Source organism: Magnolia sinica, chromosome 9, assembly GCF_029962835.1.
Source record: "Magnolia sinica isolate HGM2019 chromosome 9, MsV1, whole genome shotgun sequence".
NCBI lineage: Eukaryota > Viridiplantae > Streptophyta > Magnoliopsida > Magnoliales > Magnoliaceae > Magnolia > Magnolia sinica.
The window spans coordinates 57,712,253-57,723,258 of NC_080581.1; the positions used below are offsets into that span (position 1 = coordinate 57,712,253).

Below are 11,006 nucleotides of genomic sequence, written 5' to 3' on the forward strand. Positions count from 1 at the left end.
AAAAATATTCCTATTAAATCAAAATTCTCTTCAATCTAATCAAAAGGGCACAAGCAACATCTCTCCCATCAGGCTACAAGCTTCACCCCTTAGCCCTAGCTAAGGAGTTTAGCCACACATGAATGGGCTAAAATAAATACTTATCAAAAGAGAAAGGGAAAGAAAAGAACAAGAAGGAAGAAGAGAGAACCCACTCCACGTTTTCCTTGCCCAAGACGTGCAGCCAACCTCTCCAGCTTCCTTTCCTTCTCCGTTTCTCTCCCTTCAGCCGAGCACAAAACCAAGACCGATCAGCCGCAGCAACCCCCCCAGACGAGCACTGATCTCCTCCCGTTCAAGCCTATGCTCCAGCAGCACCGTTTTCTCCTCACCTTCCCACGTTCCCAACAGCAGCCCCCCACTCCCTGTTTTCGTTTTCCTTTTCCTCCTCTCTAAAAGCTAAACCCCACCCTCCTCTTATAGGCCGAGGTTGGCGTGCGAAAGCCAGGCCTTCCTCAAAGTCTTCCGCCTCCCGTATCTGGCTGGAGAAGAGTCAGTTTAGAGGACTGACTCTCTTTTACGCAGCAGAGCAAAAGACCTCCGTTTGAATCAAAATTTTCTGCGACAAAACTTGATCCAGGACGTTCAGTCGTCTTGGTTTTAATCAGACCCACCATGGACAGAAACGATTGCCGCTGGACTCTTGGTGGAGCCCACTTTTGACGTCTAAGGAAAAATCCATGCCGTCCATTAGATGCGTGACGAAATTCCAGTCAGGAAGGACTGGTTTTTGTCGAGTGTTGGTGTGGTCCACCGATGTTTCTCTTCCACCGTCTATCTTCCGTTTTAACGCTCGAAAATTGATTTCCGATGCATCTCGAATCTTTTCCACCTAGGCCATGGCAACATAGACCCTGGGAATAGGATGAATGGTCCAGATTTTCCATCTGGAGATCGAGTGGGGCCCACTGTTGAGAAACTCAATGTACGGCGAAAAACGCTGTGCGTCTTGTTGAGATTGGAAGAAGAAGATGGTCAGAAGTCGGTTTGACCGACTTCTCGTTCCTGTGCACGGCCGGTGCACTTATGCACTATGCACACACACAACCCAATGGGGTCTATTATGATGTTTTTGAGAGATCCGCTCCGTCTATCCATTTTGTCAGCTCATTTAAACAGTTGGGCCCAAGATTGGAGCACTTTCAGACACCAGGCGGGCCCCAAATCACTGATCTATGGGCTGATCTGTCCATTGGGCCACTTCCACAGTGATTCAGGAGCTGAATTTTTATGTGTACGGTTCATTTATGGTCCTCAGGCCACGTATGAAGTTTCGAACTGATCAGATGGTGGGAACCCTATGATCTTGCATTCTGGACACTTTTCAGGCCACTTGAACTTCAATTCTTTGATTTTCTTGGATCCCTGGCGTGCAAATCAGTCGATCTTGATCTCCTGGGATCCATCTCATGCTTTGGTGTCATCAGAGCGTTAAATCAATGCTTTTAGTATCCTTTTCCAGTCCAAGCTCGTGAATACACCTTGTATCACAAACATGATTAAATCAGGCCGTTAAACAATACTATGTTTGTAAATCCAGGTAACAACTGGGTCTGATATGTAATATTCGACCCTCAACAAAGAACAACCACCTTCTTTCTCTACTTTCACTTAACACAAAATTGTATATTTATATGGGTTGCATGACTAATTTGTACTCGTGGAAACTACATTGCATTCAGATTTGTTATTTCTTTTATAAGAATATTTTATTTTTTAGTGATTTTATTTTGCAGTTTAAACTTAATACCTGACTTTTTTGAGTTCTTTGCCGAACTCTCCTAGTTCCTACATTGTTCTCATTTTTGTGAAGGTTTTTGTTCTTTATATTACAAGCGATCAAAGGTAAAGTTGAGGATGTTGAATTGCCTGAGAAAGTAGACATTCTGATTTCTGGGGCTATATGATTCAGAAGGGTGTTCTCAAATGACTATGATGTAACTTCTATAGTGTTAACAAGGTATGATTATGAAACAATTTGATTCAAGTGATTGAATTTGGTAATTTACCTCATGAACTGTGAATCCCACTGTGGATGGAGCATATCACTAAAAATCAACTTACCAAAAGCAATTCTAACCATCTAATTAATTGCTATCAAATGGATGGTTCAAAGTAAAATAGTGTGTGGCTCATATTTGAAGAGAGAAAAAATCAAATGGTTAAACTTATTTTCTCACTGCACTTTTCACTTATGCTCCATACACAATTGAGTCAATGATTTCGGTGGTCCAGATTGCATTACAAGTATGCCACGTTATATGTAATTTCTCACTCGTGTGCCATATTTCTAATCACCATATATAGTACAAACTATTTTCTTTGAATTTAAATTACAAACATTTATAATAGATGTTTATGATAGATTATTCTCATTTTTGGAGTCAATGAAGTACACTTCTGTAATATCAATCCACTGCGACTGATATATTGAGTATATAATCATCACAATGGGAGGAGCTTCAAGGTGGGTTTAAGCAACTAGATTTGCAGCATGTGTTCATATTTGGCAGGTGATTCATCCAGCACTGAATGTTTTAGCTAATCTTGTTTTCCCTCCTCCTTCAATCAGCAACAAACCTTCTATGCTTGCACAAGGTCAGCAATCTGTATCCGTTCAGACCTTAAATGGTCATGCTATAGATAACAGAAAAAGGAATGCTGATAGAAATATTTCATATGGAAATGCTTCCTTACCCACTTAGAATGCGTCAGGGAGTGAAATGGGGAACCTAGTGGAGTGGAACGGGGCAGTTCAATGGTGCCTGTTATAGGCAATAGTTCACAGACTGTTGTGCCTACTATTGCTCTTGCAGTAGTTGGAGATCGGAGGATATCTTTAGGTCCTGGAGTTGGTTGTGCCAACCTTGCTGCATAGCTAGAACTAGGATATTGCCAAGCAAGGGATGTCATGCGTGCCAACAATGGTATAAAGGTTCTTTTGCATCTTCTCCATCCTAGGATATTTACACCTCCAGCTTCTCTCGACTACCTATGTGCTCTAGCATGCCAAGTCCTTCTTGGTTTAGCTAGAGACAATACAATTGCACACATGTTAACAAAGCTTCAGGTGAGCGACCATTGTATCTTTTAATGATCTTAGTTAGTGTAGCTTATTCAGTCATGAATTAAAGTTTTTGTGTATAGTTTTTCTAACAGTATGTTGTTGTGTTTGCATTGTCTACTTTGTGTAGTGTCACTTGCATCCTAATATGGGCCACATATAATCAGAATCCTTCTTGTCCTCAGTGCAAGCATCTGTTTCAATTTCTCAGCGTTCATCGATCACCAGATGGAAGGTATATGATGTCACTGCTTGTAAATATCTTTCAATATTTACCAACTCCTAAACTCGATACTAATAATAAACCCCTGTTGATTGAGAAGGTGCTCCTGTCAATTTTAGAGAAGTTCTTCTCCAAGTTTCTAAACTTGCCTGATGTAAATAGGAGGTTGAGGAAGATCATCTCCATCCTCTCAACTGACCAGCCTCCCTGCCCTCAGCTATATATGTACAGCACAGCTGACAAGGTCATTCCAGTTAGATCGGCAGAGTCTTTTATTCAGGAGCAGAAGAAATCTGGGAGAAAGGTATGGTGAATCATACCTAGGCCAAAATGGGACTAACCAAGATCTGTTTTCTGAATAGTTCTTTACTTTTTTCAATTGCATTATTAATATAGCTACACTTTCTATTTCTTGTTATGACTAATACATCAATTTGCAGGTGAAACCAAATGCAATGGTTAAGGACACAACTTTCTTGGGGGCATCGCTCTTCGATCATCTCAAACCCGACTTCAATCCTCTTATCATGAAGAGCAAGGTAAGTGGTTGGTCATTCATTAGTTAGCTAGCGACTATTGGATATGGAAATTCTATTCAGATTGCAATAATTAAGAAACCCCAAACTGAAACTAATCCAAAGTTGGATTAGTCACATCTTGTAGGTAAGTGGTTGGTCATTCATTCGTTGTCTTACTCAGGCCTTAACAAATAAATGGGCTAGGTTGGGCAAATACTTAGCAACATTTGTTCAATTTTTATTTTTTTTTATTTTTTTAAATTTTTTTTTCTTTTTTTCCTTTTTGCTATTGTAGTGGGTGCTAGAGTCAACATTTAGAAGGGGACAACCAAATCCTGTTGGGGGAATGCTAAGTGTGTTTTTAAACTTAATGTTGCTTTCCCAAAAGATTCTTTTTTTATGCTGCTTCCTTCATTTACTTTAAGTTTGTTTCATATGCCATGGTTCTTGTATGTAGAACTGTTCTAATTTGAAGTTTTAACTGCTCATGCAATTTTTATTTTTTTTATTTTTTGAATTTACTTTGAAAACCTTACACATTCTCATGTAATATCTCTATTGTATTAAATGATTCATCTCAAGAGACCATTTCAAAGGAAAGAGACCTGAACACCCAAAACCATAGCTCAACTGGCAGACTGAGTAGAGATACCTCGTTTTAACACTTGAGGTCTTGGTATCGATCCCTAGCGGGGATGGCTAACATAGAGTGTGTGTACTGACATGGGTGTGTACTAACAAGCTAATCCAAAAAAAAAAAGGAAAGAGACCTGCTTGTTTGTTGCATTTGTCATCGCAAATATGGTTTCTACATAAAGGTTTAGCTTGCTTAATCATTTGTTTTCTTCTTTAAAATTTTGAAGGTTTGACTCCAAAAATGAGAGGTAGACTTTATATTGTTTGCTTTACTTCACCCTACCTTCAACTGTCCTGTAGTGTAATCATGATGACTGTCAAATTTTCTTAAGTTCCATTTGAGTGACATTAAATAAATAAAATGATATGCTTTTGCTAAGAGGAACAAAAGAAAAGATTTTCAATTCCCAAAAAATGATCTCTAAGGGGCTTCTACCTTTGTGAATTTTATTTTTCCTTGCAAGTATTGGTCCAAATTGGTCCTCTCTAATTTCTTTTAATGAGAACTCCGTCTACAAAAGCCGAGCCCGAGTTAACTCTCTACTGTTCTGCTTCTTGATCTATGAGCATTTATATTAACTAAACTGGGGATGCATTTTGAATTTCCCCTTAAATAAGTTTCTATAACTCATAGCGATAATTCTTAGTTTTGATTAATGTCAGATTGATTTCTTTCGTTTGACAGTTATGTGATTGCTCCAAACAAAGAGTACCCACAACTGCCTGGTTTACTATTGAAATTGTTGAAGGAGCTGGTGGATTGGGTTCAAACAGCTGGTGGATTACGATAGCCTTTGATTTTACAACTAAAGGCATATCTCATAGGAACAATGTGTCATCTACCATGGCCCACCCAAGAAGGCACCCACCAATCAGATGATGTGGAGCAGCATGCACATGCACTAATTGGATAGTAAAGTTGTCTATAATCAAAACACAAGAACATCCCTCCTATCATTTTAAAATTTTAATATCATTTCACCACCACCACCATCATCTGCCAGTGGGAGTATTGTGTTCTCATTGCTAGTCAAAGCCAGAATAAAGAAGGATGGTTGTGTCAGCCTGTCAGGTTGGCAGCCAGCATTAAACTTGGGCTGATGTTTTTATCATGAATCCTGACAACTTTGAGATTTGTTTATTTTAGAAAATTGAGAATGGGTCCTGATTGAGCATGTGCAAGTTCGGGGGCTTCCTTGTGCCCACAATTTTCATGTGGAATGCATTGACGAGTGGCTCCGGCTGAATGTGAAGTGCCCCCATTGCCGCTACTCCGTCTTCCCTAACCTCGATCTCAGCACCCTCTCCAACCTTCACACTGACACTGGGCGTCCCTCTGCTAGTCTTTTGATGACCACATGCTATGTGCACGCGCATCCAGTGGGCCAGAGCTACCTGTTGAGGTTACAGGGCCTGCTACGCACAATCCGAATGGAGAATGCTAGTGGAGGCAATGATGAAAATGGCCTGGAAGCAGCTGAAGATGGACGGGCAGTGTTATCTCAGGGTCCGCCAAGCACGACGGCACCGGTGATGATGGGCACAACCATGACTTTGTATTATTTGTGGAACCTAATGTTGTGTAACAATTTGATTGAGTTAAACTTTAAATAGACTGTTGTTAGCTGTTTTGTTGGTATTGTGGCTTTCATGATTGATTATTTCATGAGTGGATTGAATGAATGGATTAGTAGTTTAAATAAATATTTTTAAAAATAAACATTTTTAACCTTAATTTGTAACTGAGGCTTGGATTTAGCCTCGGTTGTTGAAAACCAAGGCTAAAATTTTCGTGGCTAAAGGCTTTAGCATCGGTTGTTGAGAACCAAGGTTTAAAATAGATTTATCTTCAATTGGAGGCCATTGAGGCTAAAATTTGGATTTACTCTCAGTTGGAAACAATGGAGGTTAAAATTTTGATTTAGCCTCAAGGTTCTTTTAGCTTCACTTGAAGAATCGAGGCTATAAAAGTCATTTTAGCCTCGGTTGCTAAAACTGAGGCTAAAGCCTTTAGCCCCGGGGGTTTCAACTTCGGCTTGGATAACTGAGGCAAAACTGAGGGTAAAAGTTTTAGCCTCAGTTTTTAACCTTTTTAGCCATAGTTTTGAACCGAGGCTAAAGCCCCCTTTTCTTGTAGTGTAATTTGCCTATTTTTTCTTTTCTTTTTGTTTCTTTTTCCCTGAACTTCATTTATTTACTATAAGCAAAAGCCATGACTCTATGGTTCTTTAAATAAAAATAAAAATCTTAATTACAGAGATCAGTTCATGAGACCATCTCTTTTGCATTAAGAGATTGATAACGCTTTTGCTTTTATAATGCAGCAAAAGTAAGCATTTTACGCTTCTGCATGATTCTTCCATGGAGGGAGTTTTGTAGAGTTTATAGAGGGGCGAGTTGCAGACATGGTGGTAGATTCTACTTGCTGACCTAAGAATGGTAAATTCTCTTTGCACTGCAGTAACTTTACTTTCTATGTTTTTTTTTTTTAATATCCACATTGAATATACACCTGGGGGATGCTTTTCTATCAGATATTGAGTCCACAGCAAGCGTACGCAAGCATACTTTCTGAGCTTTCCATTAGCCTACTCACACATAGAATACCTAGGAGTTTTCCATTGATAACTTTGCTCCAATTGCTACAAATTAAAAAAGTATCACAATCATATATTTCCTCTACAAGATGACGAGCATAAATAGCTGCTATACAAAGTTTCGATACTAAAGTTTAGGACCGAGTATCTTTAAGCGAGGAACGTATATCTCTAATCAGGGAAAATATTTACAGAATCAAATCAAATATTTACAAAATCAAATCAGTCTATATATGGTAGTACACCAACTTGGAGATGATTCTAGAATCGCGTCAATTGTCAACACTCCCCCTTAAGTTGGTGCATAGATGTCGCTCATTCCCAGCTTGCCAAGACCGTCATTAAATGCTCGACTTGACATGGCCTTGGTGAGTAGGTTTGCGAGTTGGTCTTGAGACGGAACATGAGGCATTTAAATAATCTTTGCTTCTAGTTTCTCCTTGAGGAAGTGCCTATCAACTTCAACATGTTTAGTTCGATCATATTAAATTGGGTTATTGGTAATATCACAAGCTGCCATGCTATCACAATATAGCTTCATTGGAATGGTGTGCTTAATACGAAGATCTTTCAATAAATTTCTAATCCATGATAATTCGCATACTACCTTAGCCATTCCCCTGAACTTAGATTCAGCATTGGATAGAGCAACTATAGCTTGTTTCTTGCTTCGCCAAGTAATTAGATTTTCACCTACAAAAGTGAAATATCCCGACATAGATTACCTATCTTTGATTGCTCCAGCCCAATCTGCATCGGTATATCCTTTGACATCCAAGTTTTCTCCTTGTGTAAACATAATCCCTTTTCCTGAAGATGACTTCAAATAGTGTAAAATACATGCAACTGCATCCATATATTCTTTGCTCGGGGAGTGCATGAATTGGCTGACAACACTTAGCGCATATGCCAGGTCAGGCTGAGTATGCGCAAGATACATCAATCTCCCAACTAGTCTCTGATATCGCTCCTTGTTCGTCGGAACTTGATCCGGATATATGCTTCGTTTCACACTTTCTTCCATAGGAGTACTAACTGGACTACACGCTGTCATACCAATTTCACTTAACAGATCTAAGGCATATTTTCGTTGAGAAAGAAAAATACCTTTCTTTGACCTTAACACTTTAATTCCAAGGAAATATTTCAATAGACCAAGATCCTTCATTTCAAATTCCCGGGCAAGGTGATTCTGTAATGCATTCTTTTCTTCTGGATCATTTCCTATTACTATCATATCATCAACATACACAACAAGACAAGTAATCTTTCCTTTATTACGCTTTAAGAAGAGGGTATGATCTGAGTTACTCTACTTGTATCCAAAAATCTTCATAGACTTCATGAACCTTCCAAACTATGCCCTCACTATAATGAATTAGACTTTTGCAACAATTTTTTTAGCGACGAGTCTAATTTCATTGCAAAGTCAATTTTTTACAATGACATTTCAAGTTGTTGCAAAAATAGATTATTTACGATGACAATCTAAATTATTGCTAATAGTTAACTTTTTTGCGACAAGTTTCAATTGTCGTCGCAAAACTTGTCACGAAAAGTTGTCGTATAAATTTTTCACAACGAGCTTAACCAGTCATTGCTAATAGCCACTTTTTGTGACAAATTAGGTGTCGTAAAAAAATATTTTTTATGATGACACAAAAGTTGTTACAAACAGTAGCTTTTACGATAATTAGTTAAGTTCATCGCAAAAATACAACATTAGACTTTTTTCCACAATTCTTTTTGCAACAACTAGTTCAACTCATTGCAAAAAATGTTGAGTTATACTTTTTACGACGAATATAGTTTCATTGTGAAATATTAGAGTATTTGCAACAACATTGTAAATCATCACAAATAGTCGACTTTTTGCGACAAGCTATAATTATCGTCGCTAAAACATTTCCAACCAATTTTTTTTAAGAAAATTAAATGGTGGAAAAGGTGTTTCACCACGCGTTTCAATTATTATCACTAATGTCCACTTTATGCAACGAATTAAGTGTTGTCGTAAAGCATTATTTTTTATTTTAGCAACGACTAGGCTAACCTGTTGCGACGAATAGTTTTTTTTTAACAATGACCAGGTTAACTCGTTGCGACAAATACCAACTGAAACTTTTTCGAATGTGGTTTCATTACAAAATGTTAGAGTATCTGCAACAATATTGTAAATAATTGCAAATAGTCGACGTTTCATCTCTAATGTCCACTTTTTTCCACCAAATTTTTCCTGAAAAATTACATAGCGGGAAAGACATTTCACCACGCGTTTCAATCGTCATCTCTAATGTCCACTCTATGCGACGAATTGAGTATCGTCGCAAAACATAATTTTTTGCAATGACACAAAAGTCGCTGCAAATAGTTTGTTTTAGCGATGACCATGTTAACTCATTGTGACAAATACCAATTAAAACGTTTTGTGAAGAATGTAGTTTCATTGCGAAATGATAGAGTATTTGCAACAACATTGTAAATTATCGCAAATAGTCGACGTTTTTTTTACGATGAGCTATAATTATCATCGTTAAAACGTTTCCCACCAATTTTTCTTAGGAAAATTAAATGATGGGAAAGACGTTTCGCCATGCGTTTCATTGCGAAATGGTAGAGTATTTACAATAACATTATAAATTATCTACCTTTATACTCTTATAAATAGTTTTCCTTCATTTGTTTGTATGCTCATCAATTAAATAGTGGAAACCAACATATATTTTCTCATTAAGTTCCTGATCGACGATCGAATAGTGCGCATTACTGATGATCGCTTAATCGACTTCATAATCAACAATTGGACGACACGAAGTGTTGTTGAACATCTGATGAACCTCCAATTAATGATTGAATGGTACAAACTAACATAAATCTTATTATCAATTCCCCTATTGACAATGGAATGGTGCACATTAACAATCATTTGATCGACCTCCAATCAACAATCAAATGATAGAAAGTGTTGTTGACCATTCGATCAACCTCCAATCCTTTATCGAATGGTGGAAATCATCGTACATCACTTCATTAAGTCCCCAATCAGCAATTGAATGTTACACATCACCGACAATCACAAGATCAACCTCTTAATCAATGATCGTACAACACAAAGTGCTTTCGATCATTAGATCAACCTCCAATCATCGATTGGATGGTGGATGTATAGGATGGATGGATGTTTGGACGGTTGGATGGAATAGTTAGATGGATGGATAGATGGGATGGTTGGTTAGATGGATCAATATGTGAATAGATGGGATGGATAGACCGATGAATGAGAGTTGGGATGGATTGATGGGATGGATGGATGTTTGGATGGTTAGATGGACGGATCTGATGATTGGATGGACGGATGGATAGATTGATCAATGGGATGGTTGGATGGACAGATGATAAGATAGATCGATGGGATGGATGGTTAGATAGAATGGATGGATGTTTGGATTGAATGGATAAATGGTTGGATGGTTGGGATGGGTGGTTGTTTGGATGGATAGATGATATGGATGGATGGATGTTTTGATGATTAGATAAAATGAATGGATGGATGGGTTGGTTCGATGGATGGTTAGATGGATAGCTGGGATAGATGGATGAACAGATGGATGGGATGGTTGGATGGATGGATGGATGGATGGATGGGGTGGTTGGATGGATAGATGGCATGGATGGATGAATGGTTGTTTTGATGATTGATGGGATGATCAGAAGTATGAACGAGATGGTTGGATGTTGGATAGATGGATAGTATGGTTAGATGGATGGTTGTATGGATAGATGTTTGGATGACTGCATATATAGATGCATATATAGATGGATGGAATGGTTTGATAGATGGATTGATGGATGTTTGGATGATTGTATGAGATGAATGGATGGTTGGATGGGGGATGAGATGAATGAGGCTTCGATGGGCTACTAAGGGG

General features: G+C 38.3%; 2 protein-coding genes across 4 annotated transcripts; both read left to right on the forward strand.

Annotated features, from left to right (window-relative positions):
• The first annotated feature begins 2,019 nt into the window (after positions 1-2,019).
• Positions 2,020-4,778, forward strand: LOC131255471 (uncharacterized). 3 transcript variants are annotated; one of them, XR_009176068.1, is made up of 5 exons: positions 2,020-2,552; positions 3,234-3,338; positions 3,427-3,630; positions 3,767-3,865; positions 4,708-4,778. XR_009176068.1 is itself a non-coding variant. In XM_058256199.1 (3 exons), the coding sequence occupies exons 1-3, from the start codon at positions 3,550-3,552 to the stop codon at positions 4,266-4,268; spliced, it is 309 nt and encodes a 102-aa protein (XP_058112182.1). In that variant the 5' UTR covers positions 3,498-3,549; the 3' UTR covers positions 4,269-4,418. The 3 variants fall into 3 exon arrangements, 1 of the variants encoding a protein (XP_058112182.1); XR_009176067.1 differs by having other exon boundaries at positions 2,022-2,552; positions 3,427-3,865; positions 4,708-4,772; XM_058256199.1 differs by lacking the exons at positions 2,020-2,552; positions 3,234-3,338; positions 4,708-4,778 and adding an exon at positions 4,140-4,418 and having other exon boundaries at positions 3,498-3,630.
• Positions 4,779-5,310: 532 nt separating this feature from the next.
• Positions 5,311-6,104, forward strand: LOC131255004 (E3 ubiquitin-protein ligase SIS3-like). The gene is made up of 3 exons (XM_058255705.1): positions 5,311-5,393; positions 5,485-5,552; positions 5,637-6,104. Exons 1-3 carry the CDS (start codon positions 5,311-5,313, stop codon positions 6,092-6,094), a joined length of 609 nt encoding a protein of 202 aa, XP_058111688.1. The 3' UTR covers positions 6,095-6,104.
• The last annotated feature ends 4,902 nt before the right edge of the window (positions 6,105-11,006 follow it).